The sequence below is a fragment of the Xenopus laevis genome, chromosome 7S (assembly GCF_017654675.1).
Source record: "Xenopus laevis strain J_2021 chromosome 7S, Xenopus_laevis_v10.1, whole genome shotgun sequence".
Lineage (NCBI taxonomy): Eukaryota > Metazoa > Chordata > Amphibia > Anura > Pipidae > Xenopus > Xenopus laevis.
This window is the reverse complement of record NC_054384.1, coordinates 91,678,786-91,705,172: the sequence shown is the minus strand read 5'-3', so window position 1 is coordinate 91,705,172 and position 26,387 is coordinate 91,678,786. Positions and strand designations below refer to the sequence as shown.

The window sequence follows — 26,387 nt, the reverse complement described above, 5'->3', positions numbered from 1 at the left end:
AAACATTTCGACAAATAGCATAGGCAAATCGCTGGGATCGTGGGACGGGAGAGGAGAGACACATCAGACAGAAGAGCATTAAGAACATGCAAATCTATGGGGCGGAGTCTGGGTTGGCATCCAGCCAAGGGTCCCAAACTTTTCCAAACTTTTGAGGACAACTTCTGGCCATATATGTAAGTTTGATTACAGGCAGTTTACTGTTAATCATTTGCACCGATTGTTTGACTGTAGGTGCTTGGGGACTCATCCATTTCATTGCTACAAGTTTCTTTGCATAGAAGTACACTGACTTTAACAATATCCTGGTTTTATTCAGGGGAACCACCTCAACCAGCCCTAGGAGGCACACCTCTGGAGTAACCACCCCCGGCAGGAGGAGCTGCTCTGAAAGATATTTCACCACTTCGGTCCAGTACTCCTGAACTAGGGGGCAGGCCCACAACAGGTGGAAGAACCCAGCATCTGGGGACTGACATTTGGGGCAAGTGGCACTAGGGTTTCTGCCCATCTTTTTGAGTCTCAATGGGGTGACGTAGGTCCTATGCATTATTCGGTATTGAACCATCTTATCTCTAGTAGAAATCAAAAAGTCATAGACTCCCTCAACCGCATCCTCCCACATTGCATCATCTAAATGAGGTATATCCTCAGCCCATTTACACATTACCTTCTCAAACGGGCTGCCTAGAGCAGAGACTTGTAGGGGTCCGAGACTAACTTTTTGGGGCTAGGGTCCCAAAGTCTGCGTTCAAAATGCGGAACCACAGAAGAGACCGATTGTGAGCCAAACTGGGATATAAATGCATGCCGCAATTGGAGATACCGAAACAGCTGGATCGTGGGTTGGTGTAGCTTCTCTTTGAGTTGGGCCAGAGTAGGGAAGGAATCAGCAATCAGCAAGTCGTTTAAGTGTTGAATCCCCAGTTTAGGCCAGTAGTGGAAGTCTGGTAATTGAGATAAGTGGGGGAGGTTTGAGTTCCTCCATAGCGGGGCATATGGCGAGGGTATAGGACTATTGTGGGTCAACAATTTTTGAGTTATAGCCCATACCCTTTGTGGGATGGACAGTACTGGTGGGAGTTCAGGGGTATCCTTACGTCTCCGGTACAGGCATTCCTAACAGCCTCCAGGGAGCCAGCAACAGAGGCATGGAGGGCAGTCAACGTATTTAAGGGTCTGGGCAAAACCAATTATGTATAAACATTAGTTGTGAGGCATAGTAATAATAGCGAAGGTGCGGAAGGGCAAGGCCTCCCTTTTCCTGAGGGGCCATGAGGGAGAGCTTGCTGATCCTAGGGGATTTGTGAGCCCATATAAAGGGAAGTAAAATAGTGTCTATGTGTTTGTGGACTTGAGGGGCAACCCACACTGGGGCATGTTGCATCACATACAAGTATTTGGGCAAAACAATCATTTTAAATAAGTTCACCCTGCCCCAAACCGTGAGTGGGAGGCGTTCCCATTGACCTGCTCTGGCTTTAAACGACTGTATCACTGGATCAATATTATCCACCACATAATCATCCAGCTTGTGAGATACGATGACCCCTAGGTATTTAAACTTGGATACCCATTTCAAACCTAAGGTCTCACCTTCAGTACGGGGCGCTTCAATAGAAAAGAGAGTAGATTTGTCTTTGTGCACCAACAGGCCACTAAAAGTGCCAAAATGATCAATCAAATCTAGTGCCTTGCGCAGAGAATTCTCGGGGTCTGCTAAGAATAATAAAATGTCATCCACATACAGGGCCGTCTTTCCTTTCAACCTACCATATTTAAGCCCAATCACACTAGGCGTTTGACGTATCATTATGGCCAAGGGCTCTATTGCCAGGACAAATAGCAGGGGGGAAAGCGGGCATCCCTGCCTTGTGCCCCGAGATAGGGGGAATGCTCTGGAGAGGGTGTTATTTACCTGAATGCGGGCAGTTGGGGATTGGTAAAGTAACTGTATCCAATTTATGAAGGAGCGGCCTATTCCAAAGTTCTCTAACACCTTCCATAAATAGGACCACTCAACTGAGTCGAATGCCTTGGTGGCATCAAGGGAAGCTAGCGTACTGGCGCCCACATTATCGTGTTGGATTTGGAGGTGGGAGAATAGCCGTCGTAAGTTAATGGCAGTACTTTTGTTAGGCATAAAGCCTGTTTGATCCGGGTGGACTATCGTAGCTATAACTTTATTTAGACGCAGGGCTAAGATTTTTGCTAGGACTTTCACGTCCGTATTAATAAGAGAGATGGGACGATAGGAGGCACAAGAGTCAGGGTCCTTACCTTATTTAAGTATAAGAATTATAGTAGCGTTATAGAAAGATAGAGGAAGTGAACCCGCTTCACTGGCCCCAACTAGCGTGGCATGAAGTTTAGGAGTTAAGTGGTCACTAAGAAAGCGGTACCAAGCGGCCGGTAGACGGTCTGGACCAGGAGTTTTCCCGGGGGACAAGTTTCCAATAGCTTCTGCCACTTCCCCCAGAGTGATGGGGGCATCTAGATAAGAGGACTCCGCTGGGCTGAGCCTAGGAAAGGCAATGCCTTGCAAATACTGATCCAAATCTGCGTTTGAGGAGGGGGAGCTCGTGGAATAGAGATCCTGATAATATTTTGCAAACACTTCAGCAATGTCCTCCGCCTTAGTCATATAGCACCCAGCGGAGCCCTTAATTCTAGCTATCAATGTGGGGGTGTTACTTAATTAAGCCAGATATACGCCATTTGCCATTTTTATCCCCCTGATCAAATATCTTCTGGTTAACATACAGTAGTTTTTTACGAGTGGCGACAGTTTGTGCAAGCTCAAGATCTCTCTGGGTAGTAATCAGCTGCTGGTGGCTCTCCGCAATAGACTTTTTCAGCTGTAAGGACTTTGTCCGCCGCCTCATCAATGGTTTGTTTAGTGTTTTGTGCCTCCAGATGTCTATTAACCCTATTGCTTCCATCCACTGGTTGAGTGGGGAGGCCTACGCTGAAGAGGAGTGAAGTCTATCCAGGGTTTGGTCTAGCACTGTGTTGAAATCGCCCGTGACACAGATTGGGCATGGTAGATACAGATCCAGTTTAAAGGGAGGAGGCATATAGATATTGACTATGACCATCTCCTGGTTATTAACTTTACAATGCAGGATTACAATGCAGGATTACAATGCAGGATTACAAATCTACCGAAGTGGTCAGCGTCAGGTAAAGGACGCACTGCGTCTTCCAGCTCCGATAGCCGCCGCTCTGCCTCTGTAGTGCGCTCGTGGAGGTTTTGGAAGTCCTGGCGCAAGAGCAAAAGGTCAACCTTGATGGTCTCAAGCTGTGCCGTCGTAGACGCATGAGTACCTTTGATCGCCATGAGGATCTCTGCATTGGTAGGCTCAGGCACCGCGGATTCGGAGTCATTGCTGTCTGACACAGGAGTTGGCGGGTCTGTGTCTGCGGCCTTATCCGGCTCTTGAGAAGCGCTCAGGTACCTGTCCATGCGGTTTTCGGATCTGGCTCTGGTCCCGTGTTTCCCCATATTAGCACCAGGCTGCTGAATCACTTATCCGCCACCTAGGCAATTGCTATCCACAGGGGTAAGATCAGGATGTTAAATTAAAGTACGGAGCAGCACAAAAGCACGTCTGCTCAGTCCGCCATTTTGGCCACCCCCCCACGAAAAGCTGAACTTTAACTAAAAAGTCAGTTATTTCGTTCAACTGCGCATGTGTCTGCCCCAGGAAATTTGAAGAAAGAGAAAGATGGAAGTGGATCACTCCGTGGTGCTTACTGGTATAACCCCGGGCCGGTGCAGTTTTCTGCTGATAGGAGCACCAGCCCGGGGCTTCAGGTAAGTCAATACAATCACTTGGGTGTGCCTAACATTTGGCACCCCCAAATGCACAAAGCCTTTCCTTATCCTTTAACATGTATAGCAACCATACAGCAGAGCAGTTGGCTGCAATTGAATAACAGCAGTGATGTATGTGTTTGTTGGCAGTTTATTTGTTTATTTCTGAAGAGGGAGGATTCTCTCCAGAGGAATTCAAGGATGGCATTCCAAAGGAGTAGCCTTTATGATGTCCACTATGTCAAGTAAGCTATGGAAACCAATAAATTGGTTGGTTTTCAAACAAATGAATTGTCACTATGGTTCAGTAGATTGCATTACCTCCTGTTTTGTAACAATTGGCTTAATACGACAGACGTTTTATATAGGAGCAGTGCACTGTACAGGCAGGAATAAATACCCTATGTTTGAAACACTGTAATTCCGATTGGTTATTATAGGGATTGATCAGAGACAAAAATCATTTGCCAGGGTAAATTTCATATCCCTGAAAAATATGTAATATGTCAGAAATAAGAATTTAAAATGTTTGTAGTCACCGTCAATACAGTATTACAGGGAGTCCTCGAGTTACAAACATCCGATTTACATACAACTCACACTTACAAACAGAGGCTATTACAGTAACAAACTTGCTTGACCTTTATTAGCATTTATTTTTTAAGTCACCTGCCCCAATTCCCTCTGGCATGTGTTGTCTACTGCAGCGCACAGACAGGTAAAAATAAATATTATATTAAAGGAGAACTAGACCCCCCCATTGTGATAAGTCCCCATTGCCCCCCCTCCACAGTCTTACCCCTGAATTCTTTCCCCTATAGAAATAGCGACCGCAAATGCAGAGTGAGTGCATCGGATCTCACGGGTGCCATCTTCTTCTGTTCGGTAATCTTTCGTGTCTTCTTTCTCCGTTTCAGCAATTTCCATCTCTTTCGCGCATGTGCAGTTGTCGCCAACCGGCAGATTGTTGCCACTATGCATGCCCCAATACATTGCTCACTTCACAAAGATTACCAAAAAGAAGAAGATGACGCCCCCTCGCTATTTCTAGAGGGGAAAGAATTCAGGGTTAAGACTGTGCAGGGAGGGGGCCAATGAGAACTTATCACAATGGGGGGTTTAGTTCTCCTTTAAGACAAACATCTGTCAAAGATACATTTAATAAGTAAATGTATATGTTTCAACTGACATACAAATTCAATTTAAACACAAACCTATAGACCCTATCTCATACGTAACCTGGGGACTGCCTGTACTTACTTCTCTTTCCGATGATTTGGAGCTGGGAAAGCAGATCCTCTGGAATATCATTGGGTAAAAATCTCTGTGAGTATCCCGGTAATAAAATCCTAGAGGAGTAAACAGTAATGAAATGGCATGTGTGGCTAAAGGAATAATAGGCTACTCAAAAGCTGCAAATAGTGTTCCCTGTCATTTTCTGCGGGCAGCCTGCACAACAATTCTTGTAGAAAATAAAGTGCAACTTGTGTGTATTATATGCACTCACAATTAAAGTGCTGTTTCACCTTTAAATTCATTTTTAGTATATCACAATCATCCTAATCTTAAGCAACCTTTCAATTGACCTTCATTTTTTTTTTTTACAGTTTTTGAATTATTTGCCTTTTTCTTCCAACTTTCAAATCAGGGTCACTGACCTCATCTAAAAAACAAATGCTTTGTAATGCTACAAATGTATTTTATTTTTTTTTATTCATTTTTCTATTCTGGCCCTCTCCTATTCATATGCCTGTCTCTTAGTCAAATCAATGCATGGTTGCTAGGGTAATTTGGACCCAAGCAACCAGACTTCTGGAATTGCAAACTGGAGAGCTGCTGAATAAAAAGCTAAATAACACAAATAATAAAAAATGAAAACCAATTGCAGATTGTCTCAGAATATTAGTCTCTATGTCATACTTAAAGTTAAATAAAGGTGAACAACCCCTTGAAGCTCATTTACCAATTGCAATAGAACTAGTAAAAAATTGCATCCTTTAGGACCTATTAACTGAGCATTTGCACCCCTAGAAATTGCTGAAGGATTCTAATATATAGAAAAAGCAGGGGTAATGTATTCCTTCTATTATAATCTACAATAACCTATCACTAGGTTTATGTAATCATTAAAATACCTGTACATAAAAGCTTACAAATGTAGGTTTATGCCAGGTACACATCATTTTACTGAAATGATCAGAATACACCCAAATCTGTGCAGTCACACATGCATGGGTCTTTCTAATAAGCCAATTGTTTGTCAGGTTGCTACTGACACTTGAAATTCATAACCTTACCTGGGAAAGTCTTTACTGTCAATGTAAGCCATGCCATAACCATCTGTGTTCTGAAAGCTAATGAATGTCCCATCGGATAATGGCAGCAACTGTATGTTCAGTAGGTCATTATAATCTCCATCGCTGATAATGTATCCGAGAAGAAGTAGGTTTTTTTCGCGCGGAAAGCTTCTCCAGTCTCCATTCCGCAAGAGCGTCCGTATAGAAGCTGGAGAAATATTATTTCGCTTTTCAGCTAACGTGAGTGTTTTATGCACTTGCTCTGGAACTTTAACAAGGGGCTGATTCAGCAGTAAGAGAAGTTCCTCTAAACAGTTATAGAGTTCTTCATCATCACAAAATAGAAATACAGCTTCGGGTGCTGATATCCAGTTGCATTTGCCAGCAGTCTGCAGTACTTTTTCCCTCATGAGACAACTGGCCACCTGTTTGGTTAGGGTATACCATCTTGCTTTATGTTCAGTTTTGGCTGGGTCTGGCCAAATGGCATATGCTGCTTCTATTGTAATCTTTGATGCATTTACAAGTGATACAGTGTCCTTAACAGCACATGTATAAACTAAGGGGAGCAACCTTTCCACCAAAATATGGTTCCATTTGGCTGCTTCATCATGCTGCCGGTCAACCTCAAGCCATTTCATGCTTCTTCGATCATCCGTGAGCTCAAAGCATCCATTGATGATAACAGGCAGACCTGTTCGGTTTTCCTCTTTGTCGGGAAGCGGTAGAACACAACTCAGCCGACCCGCAAACAGGTCAATGCCCTGCTTGCTTAATGGATAAGCCAAGTCAAGGGCAGGTTTGTTGCACAACTTATTACCAAGTTCAATAAGGTCTGAGAAGAGCTTTCCATGTACTGAGCTGGCTATGAGCAGCCATTTGTATTCCTCTTTGTCTTTCCCAAAAACCTTTAGAGAAGTCCCCTTGTAATATGTCTGTGTGGCTCTCTCTTCTAAATGCATTTCCGTTATTCTTTCTGTAGAAACGCTGACTGTTAGAAGATCACACACCTTACCGTCATTGCCAATTTTCTTTAGTGACACGGTGTTAACATGGCGGAGGAAAAGCAGGCTGATGTTTGCATCTTTAATGAAGGACTCATAGAGTTCCTGCATCTTCTCTGAGCTGTAGATATTGTCAGAGATTTCAGAGGGCCTCGCTCTAAGTGGGAAACGAAATAATGTGCCTTTGAAACAGCCATTGCTAAGGACTTCATTCCAAGATCCACAGCCAATAACGTCTAAACTGCTCTGAAACGGATGAAATTGGTCAGCCAATTCATCTAACCATTTCCTGCTTCCTTCAAGGCTCCAGAGAAGTCCTCCTCTATTGAAAACCTCTTCTTGTGGGTCCAAGATTCCAATATATTTTCCACTAAAGATGCATGGATAGTCTGTGTGGTAAAGACGGGGAAATAACTGTATTTATGCACCTTTGCATATGAAGAATATTTGAAATAAGAAGATTTACACTACTAATAAAGGTTAAATAGACAGACTCTAAAGGAAGATACGCACATAATTTCCTATCAAATATAAAATTACCTGTAATATGGTAGACAGAGTTGAACCCTAGACCAAATCGCCCAACTGTATCCGGATCTTTGCGCTTGATGCTGTTTCCTGGCTTTTGTATGCCCTCCCAGTCCCTCTCGGTGAACATCTCATTATTGTATACCAACAGAGCAGGACCTTTAGGAAAAAATGAACATGTAGTTACTGAATAAACTGCCTAAGATATCCTAATAAGCACCTATGTTAAACATTATGCTTGCAAAGAAGGCACCTTGACCTAATGCTGGAGCTGAAAGCAGGGCTTTGTAGTCAAAGTCTCAACCTTTTTGTACCGTGAGCCACATTCAAATATAAAAAGTTTTAGAGCAACACAAGAATGAAAAAGGACCCTTAGGTGTCAAATAAGGGTTGTGATTGGCTATTTGGCAGCCCCTATGTGGACTGTGCAACAAAACTAAATAAGCACCTGCTCATGGGCGTCCACAGATAGGGGCAAGAGGGGGCCTGTTCCCCTTTCCTGGACTTGTACTTCATAATAAAGGATATTCTCATGCCATATGTATATATATTGTTTTTTTTTTTTTTTATGAACACATTTCTTAAAATTACCATAAAGAACCACCAATAATTTTATAAAGGCTTACATCTTGTCAGGTCAGCAGCCCTTCAAATAATGGACCATTCCATGCCTATTCTACTGCCCAGAGCAGCAATCTGGATTTAGCTCCACCCCTTCCCTCTGTGAGAAGCAGGGTTGCCATATTGGCTGGTTTATAGCTAAATTGGGCTACTTTTAAAACTAAGTGATGGGTTTTAAAAGTTCAAACTTACAGATTTGGGCTACTTTTGGAAGTTTCAAAAGAAAACAGTTTCTATTGGCTATAGAGCTTTAGTACTAATGTTCCAAGTATTGACGCATGACCTCTAGTGACCACAAAGAGGTAATACAACAACTACAAAAAATTCCTCTATACTTATGCAATTTAAAAATAATTTATTATATCATGTTAAAAAAAACACATATTAGTTACCCCTCACAAAGCCTAACGCGTATCATAAGCAATTGACTGACAAACCCTGTGTGTGTGTATGAGTTATAGAGACTATAATGAAACTGTGTATAGCTGTATAACCACATTCATTATTGAATCTTATAGGTACAGCTTGGCTGTGGGTTTTGCCTACAATCATTCTCCCAATGCATTTGCCACAAATCACACATTAACCCCTACAGTTCCTTGCCCATTGAATCCCCCACCTATCCATGACCTCACTCTATTCACTGTCCTCTTTTACCCTTTCCCTTCTCATTTTGCTGAGTTACCCCCACACTCATCTCCCAGTCTCTAATAACCCTCTGCCTCACTCTATATATCTGTATAGATAGAAATATCTATAATATTATTGGTGGGACCAAAAAAAAATTGTATAATATATGGAAAAACTTCAAATGAGGATATGTAAAATGGTATGCTTCACTGTATGGGGCAGATTTACTAAAGGGCGAATTGTCGTCAGCATCGCACCACTTAGCCAGGTGCAAATACGCTATGAATACGCTAATTCACTAAAATACAAAGTTTCGTCCCAGGCGTTGAACTCTGGGGACTTTGTGCTAGTGTTACTTCAGCTGTATGAACATTTCATGGCGAAGATACGCTAGTATTCATTTGTACCTAGAGAAAATTCGCTAGTCTTGCAATTTGTATAGGGCGGGAAATTTAAAGTTGTATGGACGTCTTTATTATAAATGTTGCTGCAAATGGTTTAAGTGAGCGGTTTATATTACAAATGTCCAGGGAACCTTAATAAAGACAAGAGAGTTAATATAATGCCCTACACATGAGCCCACTGTAAAATGAATGTTCCATATGTAATAAAATGTCTGGAGGAAACCGTTTACCCAAAAAAAGTAAGTTAGGACTTTTGCAGCCAAAAAAGAAAAAAGTCGCCAGCGTTTTTTGAACTTTAATGCATTTTCGGCTCACAGGATATGATGTAAGTGACAGAAGATTGAGGAAGATCTAGCTGCTTTTTAGCACTTTGCCTGGTCTGAGATGGCGAAAGCAACTCTGGCGAAAGAGCTAATGTTCAGTAAAATCTGCATTTTAGTGAATTTGTGGAGTAAATGTCTGTTTGTGAATAACCGATATCGGCGGTCTGTTTCACTAACGAATTGGCGACTGTGCCTGTTCGTGAATTGGCGATGTCCCTGCGGGTGGCGCACTCTATCACTGTATTAGAGAATATAACATTACCCAGTAAACATTTCAGTAGGAGTATTATTACATTATTGACTGGATCTATGAACATCAATTAAAGGAGTAGTTCACCTTTTGGTATGTTATAGAATGGCCAATTCTAAGCCACTTTTCAACTAGCCTTCATTTTTTTTATATATATTCTGACCCCATCTAAAAAAAAAAAAAGCTATGTAAAGCTACAAATGTATTGTTATTGCTACTTTTTTTTTAATCAGTGCATGGTTGCTGGGTTAGTTTGGACCCTAGCAACCAGCCTGCTAAAATTACAAACTGGAGAGCTGCTGAATAAAAATCAAAATAACTCAAAAACCACAAAATTGTAAAAAATGAAAACCAACTGCAAATTGTCTCAGAATATCATACATCATACTAAAAGTTAACTCAAACGTAAACAACGAATAAAAAAAATTGGATTGTCCTTCTAGTATCAGACCTTGTTGTGGCGCTTCTCAACGGGTTGCAGCCCTGTGTTAGGGGGCCAAATTTCCAAATAAAGTTGACGTACTACCCGGAGAGCACATAAAGAGTTTTAATTCATTATTCTGTGTTTATTGTAGGGAAATCGTGCACAAAGAACGTGAACAACCCCTTTAAATTTTGGTAAAGCGCTGATTCTTTTTATTTGATTGTAATATTTGGTTCTCATCTTCATAAGACCCTTTAAAAACCCCTTTCCATAGGAAGGATACACCAGTTAGGGGGCTTCTCCATTGTATGCAGTGCTGATTAATGTAAATGTAAATTAATTAACGTAAATTAAAGTAAAGTGCAACACTTTTCTAGGTGCACACCATTCTAGAAGCGCAGATTTGCACATCAGGATACAACATAAGTGGCCAAGCAAAAGAAACATGTTGCTGTGTGACCATTTACATTAGACTCTGTGATACAGAATTTGGAATATTTTGATCACGTTTGTCTTGCATAGTATATAACTGCCACAGCCCAGCTTCTTTACCCCTTCTCATGAGGTGTGGATGGTTTGCCTGAAGTTCTATGAATATTATAGAATTATCCTTGTCTGCAATCTGGCATTGGGTACCGAAAGGTTGTTGGGAGGATGCTTAAATGGAAATACCGGTTGGACATCCCTGTGCTAAAGCTCTATGGAAAATTACCTTGGATACTGCAGAGCTCCTTTGAGTAAATGGTTTCAGTACCATATTGTCTTTCATCATAAACAAAGATCACTTCACTGGCTTTAGCATCATCTGCATTCTGTATCAGCTCCTTGGAAAATAAAGTTGTAATAGTGCAAAGTATCAGCATCAGTATTAGCACTGGAAAGGTAAATTACAGTATATCTAGGTACATAACAAGGAACCTTTAGAGCACCAGTTGCAACTGCACTGCAGCTCCCATCTCTCCCATCTCCCTACTATATAATATATAAGTAAAGTCCCATAACAGCTGGTGATGGACTGCTGAGAGCTGCCTTACCCCTTCAGGCATAGCTGCTTATAGATGCTAGAATACCTTAAAGGAATTGTTCAGTATAAAAATAAAAACTGAAAAATAGATGGGTTGTGCAAAATAAAAAATGTTTCTAATATAGTTAGTTAGCCAAAAATGTAATGTATAAAGGCTGGAGTGACTGGATGTTGAATCTAATAGCCAGAACACTACTTCCTGCTTTGCAGCTCTCTTGGTTTCCACTTTCTCTTAACCTTTTCGCTGCCAGACAATTTGGCTGATTTGTTACTTCTATTGCCAGACCATTTTTGAACATTTTGTAATTTTGTAATTTTGTAAAGTAAACCCTTTAAAATATGTGAATGTGAAATTGATGAGAGTGCTATTTTAAGAACCTTTGCAATGTACATTCATTATTTATTCCAAGATATTAAAGGATACATGTACTGTTAATATAAATGAATTTTGTCAAAACAGCACCACCTGCTGGTCATTTTCCGACCAGTCTGACCACCAAGTAGTCAAGGAAGTTGTCAGGAGAAAGAAAAAGGCTGCTCTGAAAATTAGAAACTTCGCTCAAATCTTTCCTAATCAGAAGAACATCAGATCAGCCTTTTTCTTTCTGCTGACAGCTTCCTTGACTAGTTGGTGATCAGATTGGTCAGAATCTGACCAGCAGGTGGCGCTGTTATGTATCCCTCAATATCTTGTCTTAAAAACAAAATAAATAATGAATGTGCACTGCAAAAAGTTCTTAGAATGTTACATTTATTTAGTTTATGACCATTGTGACCACCAAGTAGTAAAAGATGTTGTCCAGAATAAAGAAAGAGGGCTTCTTTTGGTTAGGAAAGACACTAGAAACCTTTCTCAAATCTTTCCTAACCAGAACATCAGACCATCCGTCTTTGTTGGTCAGAATGGTTGGAAACTAACCAGCAGGTGGTGCTGTTGTAACAAAATTAATGTATATTAACAGTACATGTATCCTTTAATATCCTGGAATTAAAAAAATAAATAATAATTGTAAGTTACAAAAGTGGTTACAATAGCACACTCATCAGTCTTACATTCAATTACTTTAAAGGTTTATTTATCCTTTAATTCACTTCCAGTTTTTCCCATAGACTTGAATAGATTTTTATGTGATAAACAGTAAGATGCATTTTTCTCATGGAGTTGCATCTGGCGCTATGTAATATCTAGAATTCAATAAGGCGCGATGTATTTCTCTTCCAAATAAAACTGGCCCAATATCTCATGAGTTCAATAGAAAAACAGAACCTTGCTATCAAGCAAGGCAAACAAAAGCACAAAAGTGCACTTACTTTTAAGATCTGTCCACCATCTGGATACTTCCGCAAAATATTCTGCAACTGGATCAAGAAAGGGGGCACCCTTTGAAAAAAGTCTGTAAGGAAATGAACAAAGTGGGTGGCTAATACGCAGTATACATGAACTGGAAATGGAAGCATTTGTCATTTTGTAAAACAGATAAGGATTTATGCACTCCCCAAGGCTATTTAACAAGGCATATCTCTAATTTCAATTCACTTCCCATTGGTCGTCGGCTGTTCATGAGTATAATATAACTTAAAGGAGAATTCAATCCTAAACTTAAAAACCCCTACCCCCTACTCTCTTCCCCCCAGCCTGTTACCCTGGGCAAATGCCCCTAACGTTTTACCCCTCGGTGCAGATTCAGCCATCGGAGTTCACGGGCGCCATATTCAGCCGGGGGGGGGGAATTTAAGTGAAGGTGTCCATCAGACTACAAAATCTGGTAAGATCCATATCCATATTCCTGTTTTTTTGGTTAGCTTTTCCACCCAAGTAGACTTGCTCAGTTCACATACAAACATGGTTGAAGTGCAGATAAATAACCGTTTCTGCGTTTAATTTTATATTGCATCAGTTAGGCTAAAGGAGAATTCAACCCTAAACATAAACATATATAATACACAAAAGCCATGAATATCTTGTAAATTATATCCTTATAAACGGTGAGTAGTGATGTCATCAGTTATAAACGGTGAGTAGTGATGTAATTTCTGTCACATGACTAACTAAAATTTGTGTATTATAATAAATAAAGTACCCCCAGTTGTAAAATATGAGGATATTAGAAGTTACCTCGGAGTTCCATGACCTGTATAAAAACACTCGGCCTTCGGCCTTCGTTTTTATATGGTCATGAAACTCCTTGGTAACTTATAATATCCTTATATTTTACAAAAGGGGGTACTTTATTCACTATATATACAATATAGTAGAAACACTAGAGATTAATCAGCATGGGGCACGGAGATAATATATAAAAGGTAATATTTAATGTAAAGAATCTTGCCGGTAAGTTTAAATTGCCATTTACTTCAACACTAATTTTTGAGCCTCCCAACCTCATCCAGAAACTCACCCAGTTATTAACGTATACACCATATACAAAACAGTGCATACCGCTTGTGGTCTAAAAAGTTAGAACATCACAAACAGGTTTCAAAATGCAAAGGTTGTGACCTTTCAAAAAGAGAGCTTTTTATGATTGAAAAAGGTCAAACAGTCACAAGAGTTTCAATAAATATTATATATATATATATATATATATATATATATATATATATATATATAAGTTATAAGTCTTGTATTACATTACCAACTTGGAATTAGTCCCCCTGCCCCTCAGCTAATGTAAGTAGAGGTCCCCCCCCCTGCACCTTGTGCCTATCCCCCAGACAGAAGTGGTCTCTGCATGAGCAGTAAGGGGTGCATCCCCCCTTTTGCAATTATGTCCAGGGGCACTTTTATGCAGAAATGCAAATATACATTATGAGAATGGGCTAGGCAAGCAGTATTTACTGTTAAAGCTACAGATTCACAAAGCAGATAAATAAAAAAGTAGATAAATAAGACTTACCCATGTTTGTAAAACATTTAATTCCAGTTCTTCTTGGACTCTGCAAAATTACCAGTAAATATATATATACATAAAAAACAAAATACCTTGCAGGCAAATAATTAAACGTAATGCATTAATAAGTATTAAAATGTGTATATAAATATATAATACACAAGAGCCATGAATATCCTGTAAATGATATCCTTATAAATGGTGCTTAATGATGTCATCAGTTATAATCTGTGATTAGGGAGGACTTCAGCCCTGTGCGTTTATAGGATCCTTAGTGACCTATAATATCCTAATATTTTACACATACTATATAATTTTCAGTTCATATCTATGGTATATAGTATGCCGTAGATATTGGGAACCCTCAGTTTGGACCACTCTAGACCTGGTCATCTCCAGTTCCTTGCATCCCCCTGGCTAGATGTTGGCTTATGCTTATCAACAGGGCTCCTCAAGCGTTGCCCCAAGGCCGCATGGTCCTAGCACCTACTCGTCTTCGCGAGTGCATAGCCGGGCCGACACGCACAAATCCGGGCCGGCTTATCAAGTTAAAATTTGAAAAGGGAACCTTTGGTTATATATACAGGTATGGGACCTGTTATCCAGAATGCTCTTTGGCTGGGGATTATGCCATAATTTTGGCTCTTCATACCTTAAGGGCAGAACTACATTTTACATGCGATACCTTCGATGAGCTGAGATGAATCGCAGGTGTCATATTGGATGCCCCGAATTGAAGATAAGTAATGGGAATGTTAGACGTTATCGCTGCATGCATCCGACACGACACAACTGTCAGATGCAAACGCTGCATGGTGCGTCTTCATCCGACAGTCGTGTCATGTTGGATGCACGCAGCGACAACGTCCGACATTCCTATTACTTACCTTAGATTCTGCGCATCCGACATGACGCCTGCGATCTCAGTGCGTCGGAACGGAAGGCATTGCACGTAAAATCGCCCATGTAATTCTGCCCTTAATCTACTAGAAAATACCCAATAGGCTGGTTTTGCTTCCAATAAAGATTGATAATATCTTAGTTGGGATCAAGTACAAGCTTCTGTTTTATTATCACAGAGAAAAATCATTTTTAGAAATCATTTAGAAATCAAAATTTGATTTCTTGGGATAAAATGAAGGCTATGGAAAATGGCCTTTTCGGTAATTCAGAGCTTTCTGGATAACTGATCCTATACCAGTATTTGACATAATGGGCTTCTGCCCACTTTGTGCTGTGTCTAATTGAGTGCATTCTGAAAAACACTGTTGATTCTCACTTCCTAAAAGCAGATACTTGATTTCAAACAATGGACCAGTGCCACCTGAGCATTGGCTGCTACATGAAGCTATGCGATAGCAAATTGCACCTATTACAGGCATGGGACCGGTTATCCAGAATGCTTGGGACATGGGGTTTTCCGGAAAAAGGATATTTCTGTAATTTCGATCTCCATAAGTCTACTAGAATATCATGTAAACATTAAATAAACCCAATAGGCAGGTTTTGCTTCCAATAAGGATTAATTATATCAAGTCTGGATCAAGTAAAAGGTACTGTTTTATTATAACAGAGAAAAAGAAAATAATTTTTTAAATTTTTGATTATTTAGATGTTTCTTTAATAATAATAATAATATGGGTTTCCGGATAATGGATCCCATACCTGTACTACATTCTATGAATTGTGTTCCCATGTATAATTATAGGAATGCTTTATGGCAGATACTCTACTGTACCCTAAACTATACTCGGCAGATCTCTTTTCATTACGCTACGTTTTCAGTATGTTTGCATGCGAATAACCAGGCCCGGATTTGTATCACAAAGGCCCCGGCCTAGGGATGCATGCTGGCCAAGCCGCATCTGGAGAAGCACTGGGAGCATGCACTTGTGGGGGGATGTTTATGCACTGGGACCTGGCAGCTGAGGGGGCGGTGCATGCGCTCGTAGGGAGATACATCCGCGTGCTGTAGGACCAAGGGTGGTCTAGGGGTCGGTGCATGCAATTGTCGCGAGGTGTGCGCATTTACGGCCTAGGTGCGCAAAAAAATTAAATCCGGCCCTGCAAATAACGTTGGTATAAGTCACCCTGCTATAGCTCTAGAGGTAATGAGAGCAGAAATTGCTATTAGGATTAATCACAGCTGTAAAACTGCCAGTGAGGAGCCTATGTGCTTGGTAAACAGATAAAAGCGTGGTAAGTGCTTTACAGGAATTAACTGCAATGAAAGTTTAGCGCTATAGGAAATTGAGTGCACTATTCTCTAACTATGAGCTCCACTCCCGGTATTGTGCTCCGGAGGAGACCTTAAATCTTAGGGAGTAAGCCCTCGCAATAGATGTGGAGGCAGGGTGTAGTGTAACTGTAACTTGATACAGGGTGCAATAATTGGGTGCCAGTGGTTCTTATAACTTACTCAGATAACATATTTATTGAGCAATAACAATCCTCAATGAAGTGCACATATATAACAACCAGGATCATACATCAACAGTGGATAGGCATATACTTACAGCACCTTTGGTCAGTATTAATCCCCGCAGGGAAAAGAACATATACCACAGCAGAGTGACCTCTTAAGGCAAGTAGTCTTCCCTGACTAGACCTACTCAGTCTAGGTTCCACTAGAGTCCTGTGTGCCTACTCAGGCCATGACTAACACAAAATGGACTCTGAGTGCATGGCTACCAAGAGTTTTATATAGTGCCATCTACAGGTCACTATTGTGAACACCCAGGGGCATATCTTAAGGATGAAATAAGTCCCCTGTTAGAACCCATTTAGGCATCTATAACACTGGGGATTTGCCTGCCAATATTATTAGGGGTGGCTAATTTACCAGACCCTTACAAAAGAAAGGCTTTTAAATGAACAGTAACACCAAAAAAAGGATTCAAGTAATGAAAATATAATTTACTTATTGTGCTGCACTGGTACAACTGGTGTGTTTGTTCCAGAAACTCTACAATAGTTTATATGAACAAGCTGCTGTGTAGCCATGGGGGCAGCCATTCAAAGCTGAAAAACGAGAAAAGGCACAGGATACACAGTATCCAGGATACTCTGTAGTATACAATGGGATTCTTCAGAATTTATCTGTTATCATCTGTGTTTCCTGTGCTTGAATGGCTGCCCCCATGGCTACAGAGCAGATTGTTTATATAAATTATAGTTGTGTTTCTTAAGCAGTTTATCAGTGCAGAGCAACAGTACATTATATTGCCCTTCCTTCAAAACACTTATTTTTGGGTGTTACTGTTCCTTTAATATACAATTTAAAGTAAACATTAACAAAAGTAAGTCAAAAATGCCGGCTAAATGGCAGGAATAAAAAAAAAAACTCTGAGACCGGCTATGGATCATACCAGGAAATCAGCAGCGACAATAACGGGACAGGTCAGGAATACACTTAATAGGAGCAGGGTAGGATACTCCCGACAGGATAGTGTTGGCTTGATCACAACAAATAGTTTAGTTTAATGATCCAGCCTAGAGACAAGGCAGAGGCATGAATAAAAAGCCCATTAATTGGGAAATTGCCCGCAGCTGGATCAGGTGACTAAGGACTCTTACTCACGAGCGGTTGTAGCTGCGCTCCCCTGCGTCCCGTTTTTCTGCGTTCAGCCGCAGGGGAGCGCAGGAATAGACGCATTACATTTATTCCAATGAGGCTGTATTCACACAGGCGCGTGTAGGCGCCGAACGCAGGAAAAATGCAGCATGTTGCGTCTCAACCTGCGTTCGGCGCTTACACGCGCCTGTGTGAGTAGCGCAGCTACAACCGCTCGTGAGTAAGAGTCCTAACATGTGTGAATCAATGAAGGCAAAGGCATGAACAGTCATAACAATTTGGGCTCTTGCACACGCCCGTTTTTGCATGCGCTCCCCTGCGTTGTGCTTTCTTCCGTTCAGCCACAGGGGAGCGCGGGAGTAGACGCAGTCAATTATTTTGAAGGGGGCTGTTCTCACACAGATGCATGTATGCACCGAATGCAGGTGAAATGCAACATGCTGCGTCCCAGCCTGTGCTTAGCACTTATATCCGTCTGTAAGTACAGCCCCTTTTTAAAACTGCGTCTACTCCTGCGTTCCTCTGCGGCTGAACGGTAAAAACGGCCGTGTGTAAGAGCCCTTAGTCACCAGTTCCTGTGGTTCAACCTGGAGGAACAGCAACGCGTAAATAGGAGACTTCCAGTTCTAGACTGGGCAGATCCTAACAAATGCAAGTGGAACACATATTTGAGTACGATGTATTCTTTAAATGAAAGTAACCGTGTGCCACATCTTAACCAAACACTGCTTTATAACAAGAAGCTCAAGTGGGCTAGTCCACACGGGGAGATAGCGACGCGTTTGCGGCGAGGCATTTTCAGGCGACTGTTGAAAAGCGCATCGCCTCGTGTGGTTAGCACAGGCGTTTTTACATAGGCGCCCATACAAAACTGTCGCCTGCGCCGGTCGCGGCGACTGGCGCGGCGCTTTGTCGCCGCGTCCGCAAACGCGTCGCTATCTCCCCGTGTGGAATAGCAAAAGCAACACCACGTGCTAGTTACATCCAGTAGAAAGATAATGCAAATGAACATGTTACTGAGATTAAAAATGGGATAACGCTGAACCTGTCTATAAGCTATGGCTGTGGTTATATACATGATGGGAACTGTAAGTCCTCCCTCCATGGACTTTCATTCTCCCACAAGGAATGGCTCTTATCAGCCATAGCTTAGAGCAGGGCATCACAGGCTTTTATCCTTTTACACATGGCTGACTCCAGCATCTAGTGACCAGAAGCCTGTTAAGGGTCTGGCCACATGAGCAGATTCAGGGAGATTAGTTGCCCCAGCGACAAATCTCTTCTTCAGGGCGACAATTTCCCCGAACTTCCCTCCGCCGGCTAACATGAAAATCGATTGGGGGTAGGCACACGCGGCGATTCATTTTCCAAAGTTGCCTGAAGTTTGTGTGCCTTCCCCCAGACGATTTACATTTTACCTGGCGGAGGGCAGGGGGAAGGCAGATCGGGGCGATTGTCGCCCCGAAGAAGAGGAGATTTGTCGCTGGGGTGACTAATCTCCCCAAATCTGCTCGTGTGACCTGACCCTAAAGGAACAGTAACACCAAAAAATGAAAGTGTTTTAGAGTAATGAAATTACAATATACTGTTGTCCTGCACTGGTAAAACTGGTGTGTTTGGTTCAGAAAATCTGATATTGTTTATATAAAAAAGCTGCTGTGTAGCCATGTTGGCAGCCATTCAAGCACAAGATGACACATGTGGGACGGGCTTCCAGATTTTAAAGGGAAAGTAAACCCAAGTGGTACTAAACCACACAAAACACGAAGGATAAAATTAAAACAGAAGATTTTTATTCTCAGGCCTAGCAGAGGTTTTCCATCATACATCAGCAACGACTTCTTGCAACACGTTAGTTACACAACCTTCTTTCCAGTTTCTCTTCAGTAGGCACACCTTCCTAAAGACCTTGGATCCCACCTAACCTCCTAGTGGTCTGGTATATTCTCCACCCCTATCCCCCCACTCTCCAATAGTGGCCCTATACCTTCAGGGTGATACCCCTCCACTCTTCCAGGTTAGCCCCTTTTTATCCCAGTCCTGGCCTGTAGCCTTGGTGTCCTTCCTATCTAGTCCTAAACTGTCACTGGTTCCCTCTCTTATGGAGTGCCCATAGGAAACAAATTCCACTTCCCTCATTGATGGGGCCACAACTGCCCTTACTAAATATCCTCACTATCTTGTGCACCTAGTGCTCGCTTTACTTAAATCCTGTTCTAACTTCTCCTATCTGCTGTAGTGGGTCTCCAATTACCCAGCCAGGTGATGCTCCTTCGGCCACGCCCTCCCATCAAGACATTTCGCCTGTGCCCTCCCTTTTATAGCCCTTCTGTGTCCTACAGTGGCCTCTGGTGGCCGGGATAGAAATTACACTTAAATTAAACTAAAACTCTACTGTCATCTAGTGGCAATTTACACACAACAATTTTAAACACATTTTTACATGCACATTTTTTGGCACTCAGAAAGATAACATTTCACTCACATAATCACTCTCATCACTTTACACCCTCTTACACACAGTAGATATTGGATAAAGCCTGTCGAATCTCACGGTTTACTATAGAGCTTATCTCTGATCTGCTGTGTATCCTGTGCCTTTTCTCCTTTTTCAGGATTGAATGGCTGCCCCCATGGCTACACAGCAGCTTGTTTATATGAACTATAGTTGTGTTTTTGAAGCAAACAAACTGGTTTTACCAGTGCAGGGCAACAGTACATTGTATTTTCATTACTCTAAAACAGTTTATTTTTTAACTTAAAGCATCTGTGTCTGGTACTGGTAAAATGTTTTTTTCATGATAGCTTGGCCTCTTTCATTAAGTCTTACACGCCTGTATCATGACAACCTCATGAGATTTGTGGACCTAAAATTGCCTTGGCATCAGAGATGCATTTTGTTTTAATTGTTATGTTTTATTGTACAAAGACATTTTACAATATTTCAGTGGGACATGGAGACCCACCCAAGCAGCAATGGGACCCAATGGGACTCATATGTTAAAAATGTCCGATAGCGCAGTTACAGCAAATCTACATTAAATTCAGTAAATATATAGTCTCTGTGAGGGGAAAGCTTACTATGCAGTTTTTGGGGGCAGGGGAAAGCTCACTATGCAGTTTTTGGGGGGCAGAGGAGAGCTCACTATGCAGTTTTCGGGGGCAGAGGAGAGCTCACTATGCAGTTTTTGGGGGGCAGGGGAGAGCTCACTATGCAGTTTTTGGGGGACAGGGGAAAACTCACTATGCAGTTTTTGGGGGACAGGGGAAAGCTCACTATGCAGTTTTTGGGGGGCAGGGGAAAGCTCACTATGCAGTTTTTGGGGGGCAGGGGAAAGCTCACTATGCAGTTTTTGGGGGGCAGGAATAAACTCACTATGGAGTCTCAGGGGCAGGGGTGATGTAATTATGCATTCTCTGGAGCAGGTAGCTCACTATACAGTCTCTTTGACGGGAGAGAGCTAATTAAACAGTCTCTGGTGCAGATAAGAGATAACTATGCAGTCTTTGTGGCAGGGCAGAGATCAGTATGCAGTCTCTGGCATGGGGATAAACTCACTATGTAGTCTCTGGTGCAGTCTTTGGAGCAAAGAAGAGTTGACTATGCAGTCTCTGGAGCAGGGGTAAACTCACTACATCTGTGGTGAGAGAGACTTCTGTATACAGTATGTGGGGCAATGTCTCTGTGGTAGGAGGGTGAAGATACTACCTTCTATTTGGCAGGTGAGAGTTCAATATCCAGTCTGTGGCAATGAGTTCTCATCACATGGGGCAGTGAAGAAGTCAGCAAACAGTCTCTACTCTACAGAGAAGTGGTGGGATAGCTAATTCTTTTTTACCAATGTGAACATTTAAAAAAAAAAAACAACCGTCGATGTGCTGCTGTGTAATTAGTTATTAAAAGGAATCAGCCACGTTGAATATCCACATCCTATTATTCCAGACTATCCCTAAACTCACAGCGAGTTTCAAACACTTAGGGGCAGATTTATCAAGGGTTGAAGTGAAAATTCAAAGTAAAAAAATTGGAATTTCGAGATAATTTTTGTGTACTTCGACTTTGTTACTTCAATTCGTATTCGAATTAGAGCGAATACGGTCTATTCACCCGCAGAAAAAAACTATTAAAATAAATTTTGTTTGGTCTTTTTTTATTCTAATTTTTTTATTAAAAACAAAAAAAACTCCCATTACTTCGAAATTCGACCCTTGATAAATCTGCCCCCAAATGATGCGAAATGTTAAATATGTTCTGGAGCAATTAATTTACCAGCTGCATGGTTTTATAAAAAGAAAATATAGAATACAAATCCTACCTGTTTCAATTGCCAATATAAACATTGGGCTGAGCATTATCCCAGACAGACAGAGATCATTGTCAGTGCAATGGAAGAGATGTAGAAAAGCCAGTGCTCTCATCCAGTTCCGCTTTGCTCCGTGTTGCTGCATCTCTGTGGTCCTGAGTCAGAGCTTTTATTCACAAGCAAAACTGAAACCTGTGTTCCCGATTTGTGCTCCAGAAACTCCTCCTTGTTCATTTGAGTTTCTATTCCTCTTCTCTGAACAGTTTCATTTCACAGCCTGAAACTTTCATTCCTTGAAACTGTATCAGAAAGCCCAAGGTATTAACCCCTGCTCAGCTCAAGGTGGGTGAAGAATGGATGCCAATGCTGTTATTTGTATAAAGATGTAAGTGGCACTTTAAGCAGCAAGGCTGCGCATTAGAGCAGGGGTCCCCAACCTTTCTTGGCACGGGGACCAAAAAAGAGCCAAATTGCAGCAGTTGGGGACCCACCCCTGTATTAGAGAATGTAGAGTGCTATTTACCGTTTCATTTACTCGAACATTTGGACAATTAGTGAATGTATTATACATTTTCTATGTGTAGCTGACAACAAAGTCTTCTGTTCTAAGGGCCATGTGCTAATGGATCACAGCAGGGATGTATTAAAGTCTGGTGCCACCCTAGGTGCCTCCAAACGCACAGAATGAAGTCGCATGCACTTCCAGGATTGCAAAAATGAGCCCTGTACCTCTCACCCACACCCACCCTCCCCAGCTCTGCTGCCAGTTTTAGGGCTCTTACAGACGAGCGCCGAATGGAGGTTGAGACGCAACATGCTGCATTTTTCCTGCGTTCGGCGCCTACACGCGCCTGCGGCAGAAAAACGGAAGGCAGGGGAGCGCAGGTAAAAACGCTCGTCTGTAAGAGCCCTTCATCTGTAAGTGTCCCACGACAGCTGGGTGGAATTTTTTTTATTGTATATTATTTATCACTTACAGATTATTTGCACCCCTGGGAAGGGTTGGACTGGGCCAGCGGGACACTGGGTAAAAACCCGGAAATCCCTCTTTCCTTCCTCCCCATTATGGCAAGGTAAATTTTAAGGTGTGCACAGGGGAGGGGAAGGGGCTGTGGTGTGGGGGCCCCTGGGGTAGTAGCCTCGGTGGGCCTCACACACCAGTCCGACGCTGCCCTCGGGATTTCAGGTCTCTGCAATGAGTGCTGTATCAAAAATCTGGTGATCGGTGCAGAGAGCAGTGTCAGGGGGCAACTGTCGGATAACTGATCCCATAACTGTACTGCCCCAATGCACAAAGCAAATTATGCCAAATTACTTTACTGAGAGTGGAAACTGTGACTGGTCTGCACAGAGCTCTAACCTGGGTCCAACTGAACAGCTGTTGGCTGAACTGTAATGCCTGAACCCCAGCATTAATACCCAACTAACTTATGCTCTTGTAGATGAATGTAAACAAATCCCACTAATGCTGTTGTAACATCTAGTGGAGAACATCTAGTACAGGCTGTTATAGCAACATAGGGAGGACCAACTTCATAATAAACGTTTGGAGATTTTGGACAGGCAGGTTTTTATATTCTACCATTCTATCAATATTGCAGTGTAGCATACCACAAGGCTTCAAGGACTTAAGACATCGCCAAGGATCTCTAAAATAAAGCTAAAACTTCTGGAGAAAACACACCCATAGAATTTATTATTTAATGATTTCAAAAGTTGTGACAGATCTCTGTGAAAAATATACAGGTATAGGATTCTTTATCCGAACCCGTCATCCAGAAAGATCCTAATTACGGAAAGGCCATCTCCCATAGACTCCATTTTATCCAAATAATCCAGATTTTTAAAAAATATTTTATTTTCTCTGTAATAATAAAACAGTAGCTTGTACTTGATCCCAACTAAGATATAATTAATCCTTATTGGAAGCAAAACCAACCTATTGGGTTTACATGATTTTCTAGTAGATTTAAAGTATGAAGATCCAACAGATTACAGATTACAGAAAATCCATTATCCAGAAAACCCCAGGTCTTGAGCATTCTGGATAACAGGTCCCATACCAGTACAATTATTTAAACACATAAATAGAAGCCATTTTTATTACATGATATTTATAACCAATAAGTCATTTATTACGCAACATCGTTAAAATCACGGCAATTTCATGCGTTACTGGGAACCCATAGGGGTTAAAGAAACTTGTATGCAAACAAATATCAATCAGACTGGCAATCTGTGGATACTGGCAAATACCAGAGGGCCTGCTGTAAGATACCATAGACAGCCACTATTTATTGGGCTTGTGGAAGGCCATTTGAGCCTCTGTATACCTGAAATGCCAGAGACTATTTTCAATCTGAGTCCAGATGTGGCATCCACAGAAAAATCTGCTGGACAGGGGTGATTTGCTCAACTGAGTGTAGGACTGGCCAGATATGGGATGACTTTGATGTAGTTGGCCAACTTAAATATATTGCAATATATGGACATGCAATCCCTGTATTGTTTAAAGAGGAGGGCATTTTTAGAAGCTTAAGGCACATATGGGGAAATGTAATATGTTTCGTGATTTTACATTGCAAGCTAAACATTCAAAAAAACTCCATTTTAAACATTGCTTGAAATTTTTAATTACATTCCCACCTCTCAATGTCCTTAATGTATTGATAATGGGTTGAGTTCAGAGGAGCTCTTGTTTTTGTTAGTGGTGTAACTAGCTGCTGCGGAAGAGCTTGGCTACAGTATCTGCACCCCGGCCCACCTGGGCCCCCCCTCCTACAAACTTGCAAATTGGGATTCGGATTAGGTTCGGCCGGGCAGAAAGATTCGGCTCGGCCGGGCAGAAGTACTCGGCCAAATCTGAATCTTGCTGAAAAAGACAGAATCCTGGATTCGGTGCATCCCGATTATGTCAGTAGAAGTAACGACTGGCGCATGCGCAGAACCTCTCCTGAAGTCACAGAAACTCGACTTTACGTGCGTTCATCAGATTATTTTTTTTTTCAGATCTACCTGCTGCAAATCGCGGAGAACCATCAAAAATTGGGGGAATGCATAAATGATATGGGAGCTCCGCCCCCAGTAGTTATGCCACTGGTCACTATTTATTGGGCTGGTGGGGGGCCATCGACAATTTTGCATCCCAGTCTGTCAAAAACCGGGATATCTGGATCAAAACCGGGCAGATGGCAACCCTACCTGGGATGTAATATCTGAAAGCCAGGACCAACAAGGAGGAGGAGGAATCAATATCAGAATGAGGCAGATTTTAATAAGTTACAAACATACATTTTAAGATTGTATGAGGGGGGAGGCTGCATGAATAGGTGGAAGGAGGGAAGAAATCTGACTGGAGGCAGAGAACACTGAACAATATCACCTTACTTCAATTTCCCCTCAAGTCCCGGTACAGCTGCACAGTGATTGGATAGGCTGCAGAGTGAAGCCTTCTGGACTATCCAATCCGTGTTTGGCTGTAGGGCATAACTACAGAGGAAGTAGCTTCCAGGGGGCCCAGGAAGTATAGGAGCCCTGTGAGGCCCAAATAAAGGGTGATTTCAACATATATTGGTAAAACAGAACAACCTCTGGATATGTTGGGGGCCCTAAAATGAATTTGCTGTGGGGTCCAGTAACATCTAGTTAAGCCAGGGGTGATAAGACTTAAATTCGGAGACAGAAAGGAGCAGTATCTGCACACAAAAGGCTTCACAACACAAAGGCAAATGGTCCAGGGTGGGGAAGTGCCTCACTTGTCCTTATTTGTGGTCAACCATGATTGCTAGACTTTTTTTGTTCAGACCCCATGTGCTCCGCAGCAGGTCCATTATAATTATTCTGATTTGACTTACAGAATGTTGTAACTGCATTGATGCCGCTTGTGTGTTGTGGAATCTTAATATAACACAAACCTTAATCCTACCGATAACAGTTATCAAAGCTGAATATTGCTAATAATTTGCCACCTGTCACAGGAATTGCCTGCATTGTTCTCATTCTCCTGGGGGTGTAGGAGCAGTGCCTGGCTCAGATTGTGGGCTCTCTGTTCAATTGCACATGGACAGTACAAACTGAAGGTCACATCTTCATCTTCATGACCATCTATCTGTGGGGTTTCCAGGCCACTGGGCCTAAATGAGCCCCCCCACATGTCCATCCCTACTTGTGCTTGGAGACAACAGGAACCTGAATAACCGGGAGGAGAAAATTGACCGTATCCACACTCATTTTGTTTCGGGCTGTAAGTCTCTTGAACAAAGTGCAAATCTTCAGACGGGTTGAAAGGTAAGGTCC

General features: G+C 41.9%; 1 protein-coding gene across 3 annotated transcripts in view; it reads right to left on the bottom strand.

Moving 5' to 3' along the window:
- Positions 1–22,219, bottom strand: part of LOC108697739 (sacsin) — a 34,619-nt gene extending 12,400 nt beyond the window's left edge. Inside the window, exons 1-7 of one of the 3 annotated variants that reach the window (XM_018228064.2) lie at positions 22,104–22,219; positions 14,220–14,259; positions 12,634–12,716; positions 11,011–11,122; positions 7,659–7,805; positions 6,115–7,507; positions 5,078–5,166 (exon numbers count right to left, since the gene is read on the bottom strand). In XM_018228064.2, the coding sequence (XP_018083553.1) occupies positions 5,078–5,166; positions 6,115–7,507; positions 7,659–7,805; positions 11,011–11,122; positions 12,634–12,716; positions 14,220–14,223 (1,828 nt within the window). In that variant the 5' untranslated portion in view covers positions 14,224–14,259; positions 22,104–22,219. Of the gene's footprint in view, positions 1–5,077; positions 5,167–6,114; positions 7,508–7,658; positions 7,806–11,010; positions 11,123–12,633; positions 12,717–14,219; positions 14,260–16,729; positions 16,899–22,103 lie in introns of those variants that run through there. The other 2 variants (XM_041571542.1, XM_041571543.1) reach the window with 2 other exon arrangements.
- Between the last annotated feature and the right edge of the window lie 4,168 nt (positions 22,220–26,387).